This window comes from Neophocaena asiaeorientalis, unplaced genomic scaffold (assembly GCF_003031525.2).
Source record: "Neophocaena asiaeorientalis asiaeorientalis breed wild unplaced genomic scaffold, Neophocaena_asiaeorientalis_V1.1 scaffold11, whole genome shotgun sequence".
In the NCBI taxonomy this organism is placed as follows: Eukaryota; Metazoa; Chordata; class Mammalia; order Artiodactyla; family Phocoenidae; genus Neophocaena; species Neophocaena asiaeorientalis.
In genome coordinates this window covers 306,318-327,459 of record NW_020173124.1, presented here as the reverse complement: position 1 = coordinate 327,459, position 21,142 = coordinate 306,318, and the positions used below count along the sequence as shown (strand labels likewise).

The following is a 21,142-nucleotide window of genomic DNA, read 5'->3' as shown; positions in this document are numbered from 1 at the left end:
CAATAGACATTTATTTCTCAGGGTTCCAGGCTGAGAAATCTGAGATCAGCATGCCAGCACATTTGGGCTCAAGTGACAGACCTCTTTCTGGCTTGCAGCAGCTCCTTTCTTGCTGTGTATCCTCTCACGAAGGAGAACAAGAGAGATCTTTTCCTCTTCATATAAGGACACTAATCCCATCACAGGGACCTCACCCTCATGACCTCATCTATACTTAATTACCTCCCAAATGTTCCACCTACAAGTATCACATGGTGGGTTAAGATTTCAACATATGAATTTTGGGGAGACACAAACATTCAGTCCATAACATTGTTACAGGTGATCTTTTATACTCATGAAATATTGACTAGGGAATAACATGTTATTTCCAAAGAAATACAAATGAGGAATATTAAACTCGTACACTTACTAAATATCAGCCATCTTTTCAGATTTCCAATAGGGCAAAAAAGTGCATTTTAGCATTAGTTTTCCCCATGCTCGTGTGTGTGTGTGTGTGTGTGTGTGTGTGTGTGTGTGTGTTTGGAAGGGTGGAGGTTAGGTGAAAACCACTATTATACAGCAACATGACCTGCACTTAGATTAGTAAAATTGTTCTAAGAACAGGAGAACATATGGAAAAATTATCTTGTCCCTCTGTAATATAAGATGTTCTAATGTATTACAGATCAAGAAAGACATCTTTTTCCCCTCTTTAAAGAGGTTGAAGATTTTAAAATTGATTTTACTTATATCTCAAGAAACTTTGGAGTGCTCATGTGCCTGTCAATTTGTAAAGAAAAAAATAAATATATATTCTTTAATCCAAAATGATAAGTAATTAGATCTGTGTGGTAAGATTATTATTTATTTTCTTTTGTACTTTTCTCTATTTTATAATTCTTGTTTTTTAAAGTGAGCTCCCAAACAGCAGCATCAACAGCACCTGGAAGTTTGTTAGAAATGAAGAATCTGAGGTTCCACCCCTAACCTAGTAAATCAGAATATGAATTTTAACAAATCTCAAAGTGAATTGCATGTACATTAAAACTTGAGAAATATTGCTCTATAGAACAGAAAATACTTATATATTCAGAATAAAAATGAAGTAATTGTTTTTATAAGAGGGTAATTACCAGTTAATTCAGAATGACTGAGGAAAAATTTGGGAAATCAGGAAGATGACATTGCTAATTACCTCATAATAATTTAGAATTTGATATAGGATGGGGTAAAGAGAGGGGACTATTTTTTTTTTAAACTACCACATTCCAAAGATTATCTGTTTTCTCCAAACCACATCAATTTTAGTAGTCAGTAAATGATTTAATCCTAGAATGTATTAATTCCTAAGAAGGCAACTTGTGGCACCAGGAAGGGTATTTCCCAAATATTTGTTTCTTTGTGACCATTCCCATGCAGTCATCATTCCTGTGAAAATTCCTTTTTTATTTATTTTTTCTGATTACAGGGAAAAGTAATGTAGCTAGGTCTCTGCTTGGCATATTTAATATTCCAAGGCAAATAATCAAATTGATTTATTTCTATAAAAATATTACTATTGAGGTTTCTAAATTTGAGTTTTATACAAAAATAATTATTTTATAACAGATCTGGAGGCAAAAATCACAAAAATTAATATCAAACTTATCTCTGACAGCTAAATTAAATAAATACAAACATATATGTATATATACATATGGATATATATAAATATAAGATGTTCAAAATATTTCTATATATATCCTTATAACAGCCCTGTGAAGTTGTTAAAGCAGGTTTTAATCAGCCCCATCTTAAAGATGAGCAAACTAAAATAAAAAAAAAGTGAAACATCTTCCCCAAATCTACTCTGCTCAAGAATGACCATACTGCCATTTGAATGTAGGCCCTCTGAGCCCTTCCCATTATACCACAATGGTTTCTAAAATGGAGGTGACTGAGTAAATTCTATAGTTCTGAATTGGATGTTGATTATCAAGCCCTCCTGATTAGGATGTTGATAAGGCAAAAAGCCCATTTCTTTATTCTAGGTATGCCACGACATCTCTATTCATGTAATTTGTCCACAGTAGGGAGGCAAAGCTTTCTTCTAAATGAAACCAAACAAAATAAAATAAACTACATCAATGCCTTTAAAGCTGTTCCTTGAAGTTCTTGCTGCCTTAGAGGCAAATTCTTGTAGATTTCTTAGCTTCTCTAAGGCTTAAGGTCCTTTTTTTCCTCTCTTCTTTTGTATGTTTACTGTTCAATTCCTAAAATTATTTCTCATCTCTTTGCTACAAGAGAAAACTCATGTTAGTTTCTCTCTTCTAGAAATCTGAGCATTTCATTCAACTAACAAGGGTGTGCTCACATTTAAACCATCCCTCTGTTCATTCACTAATTTGCTAAAGAGTTCAGAGGAACTATTTGGATAGGTCACCTATGGATTAGATTTAGAAGCAAAAGCAAAGTAAAATGACTAGACAGTAAAAACATCTATTTTCTGATGTATCCTGTCCTTCCAAATGTAGTTGCAGTCCCATATATTTACCTAATATTACTTCTGAAAATATTTTAAAGAAATTTTTGGCCTTTATTTAAAAAAAATTATTTAGATCTGAGTGACATGCACTAAAATGTAAATATTTAAAGTTTAAAAGTCTTCATACACACACACACACACACAAACACCCATATTATCTGTGAGTCCACCATCACATCAAGATAATGAGCATATCAATGACCCCAACACATTTCTTCATTTCCTTTTTTAATCCTTCTTTTTCCACCCTACCGCTTCCCACTCTGTCCACAGGAAGCACTGTTTCTTTTTTGTCACTGCAGGTTAGTTTGCATTTTGTAGAAGTTTATATGAATGGTATGATATACCTGTACTCCCTTTTGTCTGGCTTCTTTCGCTCAGCATAATTATTTTGAAATTTATCCACAGTGTTACATACATCAATAATTCATCCTTTTTTTTTTTTTCTCAGTAGTATTACATTGAATGTGTTAAGGAAAAAATATCCATGACTCCTGTTAAAATGATAAAGGGGACTTTATTCAGGACTATCAGGATAGGTATATAGAGACAACTGCAGTGGGGTTTTGCAGTAGAGGAGAGGAATTGAGGTCAACTCTAAATACAAGGAAAAGTAGAAATTTATAGCCAGGGAGTGAATGGGCTGTGAGTGGATGGACAATTACTAAGAGGAAATATCAGAGGTAAGGGACAGCCCCAGCTTTAAGATGAGCAAACTAAAATTCAAAAAAAAAGTGAAACATCTTCCCCAAATGCACTAAACTGACCTAACAAGATTCTTGGTGAAGGCAGGCCTAGGTGATCGATCAGACTTTGATCCCCAATCTGAATGCTTTTTATTTTTGTTTTCTTGCCTAATTATACTGGCTAGAAATTCTAGGACAATGTTGGGTAGAAGTAGTAAGAATGATTTTTCCTGTCTTATTCCTAGTTTTATTTCTATTCATATTTTTAGTCTGAGTTTCTATCAGGAATGCATATTAGATCCAACCAATAAATTCTCTGTACTGAGACCTTCATATGAGTTTTCTTATTTTGCGTGTTATACTGATAGGATTTTAAAATGTTAAATAACTCTGTATTCCTTGGATAAAACTCACTTCATCATTATGTGTTTTTCATTTTATTGATATCAAAGAGCCATCTTTTAGTTTCATTGATTTTCCTCTGATTTTTTCCTGTTTTCTATTTCCTTGCTTTCTCTTCTGATTTTTATTTTGTTTTCCTTTATTTTGGATTTAACTTACATTTTCTCTTCTACTTTCTTAAGGTGGAAGCTGAGGTCACAGATTTGCGACTTTTCTTCTCTTTTTCCATAGTAGTTTAGTGGTAAAATTTTACATATTACCATTAAAATTCTTGAGCATTCTTTTGGGAAACAGTTAAGCTACCTGGAAAGAGTTTGATCCTTTCAGGATTTGCTGTTAAGGTTTGAGAGACTGGAGTAGAACAGAGTTTAGGGTTAATTATTCCCCGCTGCTGAGCCAAGACCCTTCCAAGTACTCTACTCAGAGTCCCATGAATTACAAAGATTTTAAGTCTGGTTGGCATTAACAAGTGTGATTCTTGGACCCACGTAAATTTTGGAAACTCTTCTCTCTAATCCTTTTGCAAGACTCTTTCACCAGCTTGCAGTAACTGTCTCACATACTGTGCTTAATACTCCAGGAGGACCCTGTGCAGATATCCAGAGGTCTCTCTCTGTTGCCTTCTTCTCTCCAACATTCTGCCTTGTAAGAGCTAACCATATTACCCTCCCGTAACTCTCAGCTATATCCACTCAGAGAGTTCCCTGGACTCTGTTGGGTTTCTTTGCACTGTGTTGCTACCTGGAATCTGTCTCAGGCTATAAACAGTGGAGGTTATGGGACTCACTTGGTTTATTTCCTGTTACTCAGGAATCACTGTCCTTCCTTACCTGATATCCAATGTGTTGAAAAGCCTCCTTTTATATATATATATTTTTTTTTTTTCGTTGTTTTATTGAGAAGGATAATCTACACCCTTTTACTTCATCTTGGTCTGAGTGAAACTTTTTGGTCTTTGCTTTTAAACTTTTATTGCCAATACATGTATATCTGGTTAACTTATTCATGTTGTAAGCTTCCTAAAGGAATAACCTGGATCAGTTGAACTTTATATTCTGTATATAGTTCTGAGAGCTTAGTGAGTGTTTACTGTATATCTAAAGATTTCTTAATAATGATAAATAAATGTTTAATACTAATAGTCTCATATTGTTGTCATGATGATTTTGGTTTATAATGCTAAATAGACACAGCTGCTTAAACAAACTGAATGATTATTAAATAGAAATATACTGCAAAATATTAAGTAAACATTGCAAAAACTAAGGATGGTTAAGACATTTAAAATAAACTATAAACACATTATGATAATACATTTAGTGAAATGTATTTTTATCTGATTATTTCAATAATCAGAAATAATCTTAATCTCTTTTCTTTTGAGCAAAAACAGATGAGGATATCTTCATTTAAAAAAATATGATATTTTACTTTATTCCAGGTGATTGTCAAATCTGGGCCAGGGGCTTTTCTCAGTTTGGCTGTTTATGACAATTATATCTTCTGGTCAGACTGGGGAAGAAGAGCTATCCTGCGTTCCAACAAGTACACGGGAGGAGATACAAAAATTCTTCGTTCTGATATTCCACATCAACCAATGGGTATCATAGCTGTTGCCAACGACACCAATAGCTGTAAGTTACAATATTTATTTGTAAGTTACAAATATATTTCTCAATTATATAATCTCTCAAAAAACGTATTTATGTTTTTAGTAATACTTAGTTGGATTTTGTTTTCTTACTGTTTCTGGGGCTAGTGTTCAGGCTTTGACTATCTAATATATTGAAATTATCTGAAAGTTTTATGGAAAATTTTGTAGTTCTTAATTTATCACCAGAGGAACAATTCATTTTTAATTATTTGCTTCTGGATTTCTATTTCATACTTGCTCACTCCTCATATTTTTGAACATTCAGATCGTTTCCAAGAAAATAATACTTGTTGATAAACAAGCTTTGCATCTGGCCTTAAAATTTTTTTAATCACTGGAATACCTACAATATTGCAGTCTGCAGTACACATGTGGTTTCTAGAGGTACTAGTGCATTGAACGACAAATATGTTAGAAAATGTAGAGATTTATTACATATTTTTAATGTTCTTATCTTTTGGAATGTTTAGATTTGTTTAAAAATCCCAAATCTTCCTTGTTCATGAGATATTTTTGAGAGATTGAGGCTGTCTAGCAGTTTACTGTTAATCTATATTAACATAGACTAGGAATTCAATATAAAATGTCACCAGTAAAACCTGTTCATTGCAGGTGAACTTTCTCCATGTGCGTTACTGAATGGAGGTTGCCATGACCTGTGCCTTTTAACTCCTAATGGAAGAGTGAACTGTTCCTGCAGGGGGGATAGAATATTGCTGAATGACAACAGATGTGTGAGTAAGTAAAGAGAATTGAAATGTGATATAACTGCTCAAAATGGCACACATGGACCTTGAAATTGTTTGAGTATATTTATGAAGTTGTACTATTAGAGGCCTGGTTGTCTTATCTCTCCCTTCTAAAAAGAACTCAGTTTACTATTCTACCTATAGCACCATGTGATAGGTAATGATAACCCAAACAGTGACAAATGTTGTGTCCCCCTGATTCTGGGCTGGAAGATGTTGGATTAGCTAGCGAAATACCTACAAGCAATGATCATCTGAAAACTTGTGTTTATGACTTTGAGGATTCAGTCAATAGTGAAATTAATTAAAGCTGAAATAAAGCAGTGTATAGGCAGTAGCTTAGTAGCTTTGTAGTAAACCCATTCACAATCCATCAGACTATGTAAATGAGAAAAAATGGCTCCCACAGTTTATTTGTAATCATTTCCAAACTGTTAATTAAAAATGTAACGTTGCAGCCTTGCATGGTTTATATCTCCCAAAGGCATTGCAATCTTTAATTAGTACCATTACAATAAATACTTACTAACAGCTAAGTTACCAAAACTGTTTCCACTATAAATAAGGGTTCAAGTGTTCCAATACTGCCATGAAAAATTAGCCAGCAACATAAAAAGGGTTAATTTCTCTTTAATATTAAGACTATTCATGAGTAAGAAAGATGGGAGAGAAGCATCTTGGAAAATTGGAAATTGGTGAACTCACTCTTAGGATGTGTCAATTTTTGACGTATTTTTTCTCCTCATCTGTATCCTCATCTCATATATTTCCTCTTAGAAAATCAATAGAGCTGCATATATCTACATTATAAAAATTAGTATCATAAGCTGTAAGTATTTTTCATTTTTAGTCTTCTTTTGGTCTTTATATACCAAGATGTTCTCTTTTGCCTGTTCTTTATTTTAATATGAGCACTTTGTCATCGTTTTCTTTACTTTGAAAACTACTGCACCTAATGCAAGAACATATACGTATTTTCTCACTTTGCAAATTGGTACCAGAACCCAAAAGGGCATCTCTTAGCAAAAGAAGTAAAAGACTTTTATTTAAGAATGTGCCAAAGAAAACAAGGGAATGATGTAATTGTTCAGAAGATAGCAAATTTCAATAATTCGGGCCACAAATTCCCACATTTCTTCATCACCTAACACTTCCCTGAATTGCTCACGCAATTGCTTAAACTCTCTCTTTCAGTTTGCCTTTGTGGTTTCAGCTGTAATGGCCTGGATCTGATGCTATCTGTAAGCCTGGAGTTTTAGCCATGCATTAGAATCACTCATGTTTCTTTCACAGGTCACTACAGGCCAGTAGTAAACCAATGCCTTTAGTCAGAACAGCAAGGCTTATTTGTATACAACGGATGCCTGTCATTGCTGAAATATAGATTAGATACATCTATCCCTACTAAGCCACCTGCTTCTCACTGTTGATGAGAGGGAATGAATCAGACAGAAAACTATAGTTTTAAACAAGCATAGTTGTATTCACATAGAACTGTAGAGTGATATTGCATTCCTCAGAGCTGACATACCTTTACAGAAGTATCTTGTATCCGCTGTGCATTCACATTGAAATCCTGTGGTCCAGCAGAGAGATTGAAAAGTAACTCTTGGCTTCTTTTTGTCAAGTCCATCTTTAGGAAATGAGGATGTTTCTGGCATATCTGTGTCGACCTCTGAATTAGTTCACCCAGAGCAGTTTATGAATGTTAATGGCAGCATTACAGGGGTGAAGGACCATTTACTAACACCTACCCGAGGGCAAAGGAGGGAAAAGCCATTTGTTGTCATAACTCTTGACATAAAGATTAGGCAATTTCATTTTACACAACGTTGCTAGCCTTATTAAAACCCATAACAGAAATAAGAATGGCAAATATAATTAGATGAAGCAATTACCTTGTAAGAGAATTGAGGATAGCTGAACCACATTTTTTGTTTCTAGAAAGAGGAAGAAAGTACTCAATACTATTTCTTCAAATGAACATACCTAAGCAAGAATTGTGCTCATACAATGTTTGTTTTTTCATGATAAACCATATTTATCATGAATAATTTTCATTTTTTCCTTAAAGGCACAACGATTATAAAAGCAAAATATGATATTTGCCATCATAACAATTAGCTTTCACTGGAAATGAGAAATTAAACAGGATATGTTTAAAATAGACAAAATAAGTTAGGAATTCTAATGGACTCTCAGTAAACGGATGAATTTTGTTCAGTTCATGATCTAAGGTGATTGTGTGCAGTAATGTCAGCACTCTTCTTAAAGACAATAATTCTTTAAAGTTAATGATATTTTTAGATTCTTAATTCCTTGTTGCTTCCTCTAAAATGGCATTCTACCTTAGCTACTGACCAGTGAAGTTTAGACTGCACCAAGAAAAATAAAATTACCTTTAGAGAGGGGTGCTATCATTTAAAGAGTTAAATTATAAGTCTTTAATAGGTGGATAAGATAGATATTCTAGTAAAATGAGTTAAATTCTAGGATAATAAAGAAATGAAACACTGGAAACTTTAAACAGTATTTGTGGCTGTTTAATTAATTATTCCTGAAATAAATCCTAAAAACTGATTGTAAAATTAAGTCGTGTTACCTGCATTAGTAGAAATAAATGAATTCTAATTACCTCCAACATAATTAACATGACTGACTTTCACTGTACAGTTTTTCAACAAGCAATGGAATGAGTACATGCAAGCAAATAGCATGTAATACAACCAAAACATTGCATCCCAAAAGTTTGCTAGTAAATCTATTATTTAAGAATAAAAATAAGTCTGTTTTCCCCAAGAGAGGTCTTTCTAAGACAAGGGTAACATACTGGCACTCCAGGGATGAAACCTAACTGTAGAAAAGCTCACAAGTTGGGCAAACCACATAAAAACTCAGGCTTTTAATTTCTTATAAAAATCCTGACATTTAGAAGTGGGACAATATGGCAGTAGTCCACTGGAGCCCATAAGCATCTGGTGCACATGCTTTCCAGTTTATCATTGTCCTCCCCAGCACATCCTACAGATTCCCATGCATTTCAAGGAGAAGGTACTGATCACGTGTGGCAGGAAGAGAGGGTCTGCTCCCTGGTACTTCTCACCATGGATAGAGCAAGAGGCTGATGAAAGTAATTTCAGCAATTCCAGTACTTCTGATTGATAGAAACTGCTACAGAGATTTCTTCAGCAGGTAGTTGGGGAGGAAGACCAGTTGGAGGTGAGATTTGTAATGAATAAATTCAAGCATTCAAAGATAAGAACTCTATATACTGGAAAATTTCAATGTATTGAAGAATACATGAGATTTCAATAAGAAAATACAAAAATACTCTCAGTATGTACAGACCTTATTTAACTGGCTCTTTTTAAAAATTTATTTTTAACATACACTGTTAAGCAAGATTCATAAATATAGTCCCCCAGATTTAAACCCCTCCTTCTTTCCATGCATGTACAGTCACCAAATAATTAACAAAATACACAAATAAGCATAAAAGAAAAATAAAGTCAGGCAATTCCCAAAAATTTGCAAAGGGAGGTTGAAGACAGCACAATAAAAAGTGTTCCTCTTAATTTTTTTGTAAAGAAATGCCATAAACCACTGTCCTTTATTAATTTTATATTTAGATAAATTTTAGTTTATTTTTATAATTAAGATTAAGGGAAACAGTTGTCATGACATCAAAAATGTTTGTTATTGTATAAAACGTTGGCTTTTTTCCTTTCAGCTAAAAATTCTTCCTGCAATATTTATTCAGAGTTTGAGTGTGGAAATGGAGAATGTATTGATTACCAGCTCACCTGTGATGGCATTCCTCATTGTAAGGATAAATCTGATGAAAAACTGCTCTACTGTGGTGAGTTTCCAATGTATGACTTACTCATTTCAGAATGTAATTCTTTTTATAGCTTTTGGTGTGATTGTCTCCATTTGGTTTATGTGTATGATTTCCTTAATGCCTCTCATTAACATGTAGATCTAAGGCAAATTATTTGGCTTTGTTCTTATTCAAATGGGGCACCATATTTCCTACCCAAAACACATGATATTCATTGAAGAATTTCCTCATGGTTTTCCATGCATGAAGTATAAATTTAAATACAGCAGGAGCCCTGTCTTTTGAGCTGCTTCATTATTCATCATTAGCAAAACGTTTTAGGCTTACATTCCTAAAAATATGTCAGAAATATCAGTTATTGGGTAGATATTGCAGGTTTACTCTGCAGCAAAAGTCCACCGTAAGTCAATAGCATGTTGTTGTGTTGATATCAAAGTCTTATTCATTCTATTTTTGCCTCCAGGATTGTCCCAGAGCTAGTGTCCTTAGGTACAAAGGCTGATTGCTTTAGCCATGGTCCCCATTAAGTGTGGAATTCCACCACCTGTGCCTCTGTAGGTGACACCAAGTGGTAGTCAACCTTTCCTTCTCCCTTGGAAGTAGAGACTGGCTTTTGGACCCTAGTAAGCAACTGTTATTTGCCTTCACTGCAACAATATTTTTCCTGAAAGTTTGTGTCTATGCAATCATTAATAGTTATTATAGAATTGATCCAGATTATTTCTAAAGTAGTCTGATTTATTTTTGTGCTGTAATACAATAGTACTGGTATTATATGCTCTGCAAAATTTAGGAATCTATATCTGGAATTGCTATATCTGGCTTCTATTTTTCTCCTTTGTTTTCTTATATTAGAGAAAGTTAAAACAAGAGGAGGATGGATTTTGGGAAATTTATGTCACTCTTTTACATTGCAGAATAAACACCCTTGGTTAAAATGACAGTCAAATGTAATTTGTCCATAATTTATATGTAACTGAAATCTTAGGGAATTTACCTCAAATGACATGTTTGCTTGAATCAACAGCTATATCCTGTACACCATGAAAATATTAAAGCATATAAAAATGTAATAATAATCAACTTACAAATTCACATTATTATGAATTGGCTTGAGAATATATTTCACATTATTTTTATCTTCTTAGAAGGCAGGTAGTATTTGTGTGAGAAGGGGTTAGCAAACTTTTTCTGTAAAAGGTCAGCTTGTATTATAGGTTTTGTGGGCCATATATACTCCTGTCATATATTCTATTTTTTTAACAATCCTTTAAAAATGTAAAAATCATTCTTAGCTTCAGAGCCATATAAAAACAGGCTGATAGGCTGCATTTGGCCTGCGGGCTGTAGTTTGACAATCTCAGGTATAGATTCCAGAGTTTAGAATCACACTTGAGGTTAAATCTTTGTTCCCAAACGTACTAGTGTGTGACTAGCATGAACAAGGGTACTGACTTCTCTATGTTTTAGTTTCTCACTACCAAGCAAATCTAGATGGGGTGATGGTTGGGAGCATTAAATAAACAAATGTACATTTACATATGCTCAATATAGAGCCTGGCACAAAATTACTTTTCAGTAAATGGCAGCTGTTATTATTGTGAGTGGTACCTTCTGCCCCAAATCAGAAAATGTCAGGAGACTCTCATTAAGGTAAATAGAATTCAGAGGCAATTATTATTCTGCTTAGAAAATTTGAATAGACATTTTAAGATTATTTCTAAGAGAAATTTATGGATAAGTAGGTGACTCTTGGATTCACTGATTCAGGGATACATGTTTCGACACTTTTTTCCTTGTTTTAAAATCTTTGTGGGGTACAAAGGAGAGAGGGGATAGGTGTTGGTGTGTCTTTATTACGTTGGAGGTAGAGATTCATTTCTTCAGATTTGAGTATGTGATACATGTTTATTTCTGCGCTAGCTTACAGAAATGCCAGAAACAATAATGTGAGTATAGTTTGACCAGGGCTCCGAGTATGAATCACTGAGGTTAAAACAGTCAGAAAGGCTTTTTACTGCATGAACTACTTGATAATGCACAGATATTCTAACCCAGAACTTGGATGCCACACGGCACTTCTTTTATAGACCCACAATCCGGTTACTATGAATGAGGTATCATCTGTGATCTTCTTTTTGTAAAAATACTTCTATAAGCCCTCCAAGTATGTGTTTTACTTTTCTGTGTAAGAAAACAGAAGCTGTCGAAGAGGTTTCAAGCCCTGCTACAATCGTCGTTGTGTTCCTCACAGCAAGTTATGTGATGGTGGAAACGACTGTGGAGACAACTCTGATGAATTAGACTGTAAAGGTACACACATATTGTATCAGCCTCGGAATATTATCATGCTAAGTGTTTCCTAAACTCTTCCAAAGTGTGTTCCTGAGAGCACTATGGTTTTCCCCTTTTGATACATAACAACAATTAGCATCTATGGACCATACTTTGGTAAATGCTATTGGAGGGGAGTTACTAGAGTCAACTGAAAATTATGACTATATTTTCTGTTTCTATTTCTTTCTTTGCTCACTTCAAAATTCTTTCTCACCTTTTCAGTTCAACCACCCTATTTATGGGACATTTCTACCAGAATATATTAATACTGAATCTACTGCTCCAAAATGTCCCCCTTCATTCCTTAATTCTCTCTCCTACCCATGCTCTCATCATTTTCCTACTTATTGGACACGAAACCTTGGTACTATCCTTGGTTCCTCCTTCCACCATGTTTTATGACCCACATGTCCAATCATCAACAAATCTTCCAATTCTTTGAGATAGATTCCCCTTCAATCTACTTTGAGCCTGGATTAACAAAGTAGCCCTTTCATTGGTCTCCCTGTTTCTACTCTTTCCAGTAAATCTGAATTTTTAGTCATGCTAAAAGTAACTAACAGTCATCATAGTAACGATTGTGACACATCAGCAACCAGACTACCTGGGATAGAACCCCAGCCCCACCACTAACTGCATGACTTTAGATAAAGTACTTAACCAACCCGTGGCTCAGTTTCCCAAGCTGTAAGAAAAAGAGACAATAGTTAAATAAGTATATCAGTATTAGAATAGAACTTGGCATATAGTAAATGCTATGTAAACATTTACTTTTTTATCACTTCCCAGATAAAGCATCCCAATGTTTGCAGAATAAGTGACAAGTTTTTAGTCTGACATTTAAGGTCTCCTAAAACCTGGATCCAACAGATCTTTCCAAACAATTTACCTTTAAAAATCTTTCCATCCATTGAAATACTCTATTGGGTAAAATTCATTAAAGACTGAGACAAAAAATTTGTGAGTTCTATGTGTGCCCTCAAGTAGTTCAAACTCTAAGTGAAAGATAGTCATTTAAACAGGTGAAGATGAATATAAGGTGCTATGATTGCACTATTAAGAACACAGTTTTGTTTTGTTTTTGGGGGGCTTGAAAGTATCCTGAAAGGTTTCATAGACTAGATTAAATTTAAGCTGAGTCTTAAAGTATAAATAAGGTAGAATGATCAAAATAGAAGAGAATTCCAAGTAGAAGGACCAATAATGAAAACTGCAAGTAATTTGATATGGTTAGAGCCAGACTGCATAATGGGGAGTGGTGAAAAAAATGAGGCAAGTTAGAAGAAAGAACCAGGAAATGAAGATTTTTTTTTTGGTGCCATGTTAAAGAACATGACCTTTATCTTGCAGTCACCAGAAAGTTTAAAAAAAGCGGGGAAAAAACCTGTGATTTTAGAATGAAAACTCTAATACTGAGATCAGAAGGACAAAACAGTAGCCTGTTACAGCAGCCAAAGCTAAAAATAGAGAGACAGATATAACAGCCTTTTAAAAGGTAGCATAACAAGTCTTTTGCAGTAATAAACATGGAGGAAACATGGGAATAGAAGAGATACGTGTGTGTGTGTGTGTGTGTGTGTGTGTGTGTGTATAAAGTATATTTATGTATAATGTATAAGTGCAGATATTTATATATATATAAAAGAGATACGTGTGTGTGTGTGTGTGTGTGTATAAAGTATATTTATGTATAATGTATAAGTGCAGATATTTATATATATATAAAAGAGATACGTGTGTGTGTGTGTGTGTGTGTATAAAGTATATTTATGTATAATGTATAAGTGCAGATATTTATATATATATAAAAGAGATACGTGTGTGTGTGTGTGTGTGTGTATAAAGTATATTTATGTATAATGTATAAGTGCAGATATTTATATATATATAAAAGAGATACGTGTGTGTGTGTGTGTGTGTGTATAAAGTATATTTATGTATAATGTATAAGTGCAGATATTTATATATATATAAAAGAGATACGTGTGTGTGTGTGTGTGTGTGGTATGCTTTTAAAATATTATTTGTTTTCATTAATTTTTAAATTTATTTTTGTGTGCCTTTTGTTTGTGTTAGATGGGGATAAGATAATAAGAATAGTCCACATTCTGAGGTTGGAGCACCTGTAGACATTCAGATGGAATTGTTTGAAAGGTATATAGGTAAATATAGATCTGGAGCTCAGGTAGTAGGTTTAGACCAGAAGTATTGATTTTGGACTTCTTAAAGAGAGAGAGTTCAAAGGATGTATGGTGTAATAGTTGTTTTAAGGGAGTTCATCAGAATGACCTGTTAAAAATGAAAGATACTAATATAAAAAGGAAAAGTCCCACAGGACTAATAAAAAGAGCTTCATAAGAAATTATTTTTTCAAGAAAGGAGGATAAGTTTGCATTACAGAGAAGGCAAGAGGGCATGCATAGACTGGAGTGTCCACTGTAATTGGCAAATAGAAGATAATCTCTTGCTTGCCTTCAAGAGAGTCAGTTCAGTGCAATGGCAAGGAAAAGCCAGATCACATTGGATTGAAACAGAATATGAATGGTGCAAGAGTAAAGACAGTGAATACAGATTATTTTTTAAAAAGGTTAATGGTAAAGAAAAGATGTGTGAAGTACAGTTGTAACGAGAAGGCTATAAAAAGTTGAGGAAGTGAGTAGAATGTGTACAAATTATTTTGTAGCTGATAAAGGACTGAGAAGTTACTCTGCTGTCTTAGACTATATATGACCTTGACCAAACACTTGAGTAGCTTACTATCTAAGTTGACACTGTAGTTTAGGAAGAGCCAAGTACATTTGAAAATTAAGTCAACTATTGTTTCATATTATTTATAAAATATTAAAAATGATAAAATGTAGTAAGATACGGGAGTAAGTAGAGGGAAATGGATAAGCATTTGGAAGAAAGGAGGAAAGGAAACTAGAAGGAGACCAGAAAATGGGTATGTTCTATTAGTTATTTGTAAGCAGGAAAGAAGAATATAATGAAAACTTTAAGCTAGGATAAAAATAAAATTATCAAGCTAGAATGTGAAGGAACTGAATAATAAATACAGAAAGTAGATTTTAAAACAAAATTCATAAAAAGAGCTACAGAACTGTAATCAGTTACTGTGGATTTTCTTGGAAAATATTTTTTTTGAAAAGCAGTAAGTAAATTAGTGTGTTTGGGTTTATGAAATATAGTACCTAGTACATGGTATGTGTTTATTAAACTCTTATGTGGCTGGTTGAAGCCGTAAGTCTTCCAAAAGTGTAGATAGGTTTCATCCCGCCTACTGATATCAATATCAGCTGCTGAATAACAATAAAATAACTCAAAATGTTATTTCCCCTTTTTTAAATCTAAGCTCTCGATTTCTGTGTTATAACCATCTCAGCCATATACTTGGGGACAGAACTACTCTGAGAATCAAGTTTCTGTCAAAACTTTTCTTTTGTGATAATAATAGTAAAGAGATCATGACAATTGGATATCTTAAGAAACAACAACAAAATCTTATGCCTTGAATTTCTTCCTATCTAATGCAGTACATTTGAAACTGCAAATGCTCAAGCACACGCTATATTATATACTAAAAATTAATAAATTTGAGTAAACGGACTAGCTTCCTTAGGATAAATAAATGGGTAGCTTTTTAGATGAAAGGTTACTTATTACACTTGCATCTTTTAGATTTGATTTTTCTCTCATATTAAGATTGTTCACATGGTATCCTTGTAGGGCACATTTCATGCTATAGAGGAAAGACTTATTTGGGTCCTTTTTCCATAAGCCAGTTTCTTATAAAGCATTAATTCAGATTTGTGTCCATCAAACACATGGACACTTACAGCACTTAAAAGATAATGAAGGAAAAAGAACATGAACAGGCTCAGGAAGAATGAAAAATGAATGATTTCTCCAAGCCTTTTCTTCCAGTCACTCCTTCTTTGTTTCTGTAGTCAGTGCAACATAGGGATGCAGTGCTTTGTTGTGTGTATATATGCACACACACGCAAACCACGTGTTATTGTTGAATGTAAATAAAGTAAAATATAACACAATTTAAACTGTACAATAAAAATGTCAATAAATAAAGAGAGATTTTGATAGGCTGTGGAGAGAGGCTATGGTGGAATCATCCATAAATTATTTGAGGTACTATTACAGTTTTGTTTGTTTAATTTAGATGTTAATAATAATTAACATTACTCTTTTTTAGTGCCACAAGTCAAAGAATCTATTTACAGAGTGGAAATGGATATCACAAGGAATTATTTTTGGTTTCCTATCCTTTGGAAGCAAAGCAAAACCCCAAATCCTCATCAACCTTTTATTACTGCACCTTTGTAGCAGTTCCTTTCATGACTGAGAGCTTTAGACATCAGGCTAGCTGGTGAGGATCTAAGGAGTTGTTCAGAAAGTTTATCATTCTGTATTCCTCTTCTGGTGTGTCAGAGTTTGAGTGAATAGATTTGTAGAGAGCGCATAATATCCCCCCTTCGCTCCCTGTTGAGATGAATATACTCCCTTTGAGAAGTACATGAACTTCCTTGGGCCATTTGAACACCTTTAGGTGGACTGGAGAGCTAAGTACTTCTGAGATGACCTAGAGGAGAGGAAACTGGTGAGTTTTTCTTTTTTCTTTTTTCCCAAATTCATAGCAAAACTTTGAAGATTCCACAAACAACAAGCTAAAGGAAAAGGATAAGCGTGCCTGCAGAGGAAATCATTATTCCTTCCGGGTTCTCATATCCTTAGAGCCTAAGCAGTGAATTCAATAAAAGATGTGGTTTGAAAGTAAACAGAAGAGATATAACAGCACATTTCATGTATTTTTTCCTTGTCACCTTCCCTTTGCTACATGCTGGGTAGGAGAGTTGGAAAAGAAAACGTTGAGTTAGGTTATTTACAAGGAACATCCTAAGAACTAGGGAAAGACTAATCGATTTTATATCTTTCCTACCTGATTAAATATTTTAACTGATATGGAGAAAATAAGGTGGATTAAATAGGAAAATTAAGAAACTATATGAGGGAAAGAATGGTTTTACTTTCTCTCTTGCTGCTACTTTTGAGCTACCATCCCTGTCAGATCTTCCTTTGTTGTATCTCGTTGCTATTCCTGGTGTGGCTGTGGTATATTTCCACTCGCATTTTGTAGGTGTACTTTTTCCTTTGTACTATCTGGAGGGAAGAGTCTAGTATTTCCCACTCAGGTTACCTTTATTTGGATGACATTATTTTCTGTTCTCTTTTTTCTAGAACTTTTAGCCTGAAGAAAAGTTGTCAGAAGGCTTTCATATTCACTTGACAAATTAGAGATCCCATAACCTTTCTCCCTCAAGACCCACCCTAAGGGTGAAACACATTTCAATACTTGACTGACCAAAACAACATGAGAAAGGAACATGATTGAGGGACTAGAGAGGTAGAGGTTTTGGCAGAAGAAGCATTTGCTTACTTATGAAGTGACATTGTCACTGTTCCCATGGATTTCTCCTGTTCCAGGACTCTCTTTCCTTGTCTATAAATGCTAGAGACGTTAATCCCCACAACCACCTTGATCCTGCTGCTTATGGAATTGTGCAACCACTTGACATGTCCAATTCCATTGCCACTTATCACCCTATTTAATCCTCTAGTGGTTCCCAAACTCTGTATCAAGTCATGAAATCTATAGAGATAGGATTAGAAGTAAAGGGACAATCGGTTCCTATTTGCACATCTCACCCACTCTAATAGGCTGCCCTTGCCCTCCTCACCAAGATTCAGTAGCCTTATTTTTGTTCTCCTGACCCCCTACCTCATTTTTTCCCTTGCCTTTCTCTAAATACTATTTCCTAACCACTCTTCTCAACTTTAAAGTTATAGTTTCCTTTTGTCTGGTTAGAGTTCCTCTGTTTCTTTGTTATTCCTAGAATTCCATCCAAGACCGTTTTCTACTTGCTCCACATTTCCACTCTTCTTATAAGCCATTCTTTACACTTACTTCCACCTGAGCCCCCAGCACCATTCTTGAAACTCCATTACTGTGAAATCCCTGAATCTCCAGTCCTCTTAACAGTCTGACATGCCATCTCCACGTTCATGTAGTCATAATTTGCCTCTTCACTTTATCTGCCACCAATACCCACCCAGATGGACTCCCTGCCATGTACAGAGAAGATTCTCTATGGAAGTTTGGAGGGAGATGGAAATGGTGGAATGGGTTGTGATTGCCCACTTTGCTTCAGAATTAGGATTTCTGGTATCCCAAACTCTAACTGCAAGTATTAGATAATGCACGTCAAGTAGCTTAGAGATAAATCTTTGTAGACTTGTTTAGGAATATTACCACTATCTAGAATATTGTTTCACAGAGAAATGAATTCTGTCTTCTAAATAAGGGGATTATGAGGAATCTTTTGGAACACAACCTCTTAATAGGAGACTGCTGATAGCAAAGTCAGAAACAAAATGTATATGCTTCTCATGATTATTTTCTATGTTATATATTCCATTTATTGTTTCCACTGAAAAATATTGAATGTGAAATGTAATAGAAAAGAATATGGAAGAGATTTTTCTTTATTTAGGCATAAAAGAAAAATACCTACTTTTTTCCTGTTTGGAACAGTGTATTTATCTCTACTTATAATGGCATTATCTGTTTCAAATAATGTTATTTTTAATGAAGAAAACAGTGAAGCAATTATAATTGCAAATTGTAAATAAAACATTTATTCAAATCATCATTTACACACAAATAAGGATACAATTGCAAGATACAATTAAATATAATAAGAGCAGTGCATTATGAAATACAAATGACATACACACCCTTGAATAAAATTTGCATATTTTAAGATAGTATTTTAACCATTTACAATTGACATAATTTATATTTATAATTAAATAGGCTCTTTAAAATATCAACCCTAGTAAAAGTGGCATAATCATAGAGCCCTTCAGGTTGTACATTAAGATAATCAACCTGTGGAAATTTGAATTTGGAATAAAAATCTCACCTAAGTTAATCTAACACAAAACAAGCCATGCACCTGTTCACAACATATTGCTGAAAACCATTATATGGTAATGAACGTGTAAGCAAAGTAAAAAGGAATATGTGATGAAGAATAAGCTATTCTGTACAAAGAATATGTAATGATGGTAGCATATCAAAACTGATTTTCATCTAAGCATAGCAGGGATTTGGAAATCCTTTCCAACAAGAGAGACAAGTCATACCACATTTGTATGTTTCTTGGCATGAGGAATCCATATTTCCTATACCAAATCTTAGTAATATGGCCATGTGAAAGGGGATAACTTAGCATGATGACTTTCTAGCAGTGCTGAACTATTCCCTCTTTGAGTAAATAAAGCAAATACTCTGGTTTCTCCCTCTCAATCTCTGACTCTGTCTGTGTGTCATTTTATCATAGCAGTGAATGTTTCACTTCTTAGCAAACAGATCGGGATTTCTCTGTACACACTCAATCAGGCATTTGCTTAGTGTCATACCTTGTATTTTGAAGTTGGAAGGAGAGAGAAGTTTCAGCAGCATTTAATTTTGTTGTTGTTGTTGGTTTAGCGCTGATATGGTATGATAGGAAAAACAAGGCACGGTCCCTGCTTACAATTTAATGGGGGGAGAGATACATAAACAGGACATTGCAATGCAGTATTATAAGTACTACAATGTAGGGAAGAACAGCGTGACAGGGGAAGACATGAGGCATCTAACCCAAGCTTGTTGTTGGGGGTTATGGGTCAAGTTTGACTGCCCAGAGTTAAAAAGGCAAAACCAAACAAACTTGTAAGAATTAAAGTACTCAAAATGTTAAGCAAGGATGTTTGGATAAGTTTATCCAAACTTAAGTGGATAGACGAGATACCTATCTCGTCTATCCATTTGTTTATTTACCTGTTTTTCTAGTTTCAACCTGTGCCACTGTTGAGTTCCGCTGTGCAGACGGGACGTGCATTCCAAGATCAGCACGATGCAACCAGAACCTAGATTGTGCAGATGCTTCAGATGAAAAGAACTGCAGTAAGATATTCCATTACATTTTGTTGTTCATGCCTGTGCACCTTTGGCATTACATTGAACAGTGTCTAACTCTTCACTGAACCTTGTCCAGAATTGATATGTAATTAACCCTTGTTGTGTAGGATAATTACATATTTACTTCTTCAAATGAGGTTAACTTTTCTTGTTTCTATTACCTACATAGAAGGCTTATAATCTTTGCAGATGAGGTGTTTTTCATTTTTCTGTTGACCTCCTTATAGATAATACAGACTGTACATATTTCTATAAACTTGGAGTGAAAACCACAGGATTCATAAGATGTAATTCTACCTCACTGTGTGTTCTGCCAACCTGGATATGCGATGGGTCTAACGACTGTGGAGACTATTCAGATGAATTAAAATGCCCAGGTAATTCTAGAAGACAAAACAGTCTTTGCCTTGAAGATTTAGGGGCTGGTTGTATAGCATAAACTTATTAATTTTCATTCTTGATACTCAATGGCTCAGATTAAAACAAATATTGTAGACTAAATTAAAAATAATCACCCTGTGCTAGACATGCCACTTTATATTTTTTCATGACTTATGGAATGATACTTGAGAAATCTGTTCTATGTTTGGATCAATTTCTATTTTCATGTTCAGTTCCTCATTCATCCTTTTAAAGTTGGTGATTACATCTTAAAATGTGTAATCTATAAAGTTTTCACAGAAGTAGTATATACTGAGAGAAAACTATCTATAGACTAAAGGGAGGGAGACTATGTTTCTCACCACTGGCTTTACTCCTGTTATTATACAGCTTGTATTGTCAAGTTAGGCTATTTGATGCAGTTTACACAATCTTTTGGCATACTAGTATGGGTAACATAATAGTTATCATTACTGGATCAATGTCAGACTGGTATATTTATATATATTAGCCATCGTTACCCACACAAGCACTGAAAAGTGTCA

General features: G+C 34.3%; 1 protein-coding gene across 1 annotated transcript in view; it reads left to right on the top strand.

Moving 5' to 3' along the window:
- Positions 1-21,142, top strand: part of LRP1B (LDL receptor related protein 1B) — a 1,787,379-nt gene that overhangs the window by 1,509,924 nt on the left and 256,313 nt on the right. Inside the window, exons 44-49 of the mRNA XM_024744102.1 lie at positions 5,039-5,231; positions 5,864-5,989; positions 9,731-9,859; positions 12,035-12,154; positions 20,088-20,201; positions 20,444-20,593. Coding sequence (XP_024599870.1) covers positions 5,039-5,231; positions 5,864-5,989; positions 9,731-9,859; positions 12,035-12,154; positions 20,088-20,201; positions 20,444-20,593 — 832 coding nt within the window. The remainder of the gene's footprint in view (positions 1-5,038; positions 5,232-5,863; positions 5,990-9,730; positions 9,860-12,034; positions 12,155-20,087; positions 20,202-20,443; positions 20,594-21,142) is intronic.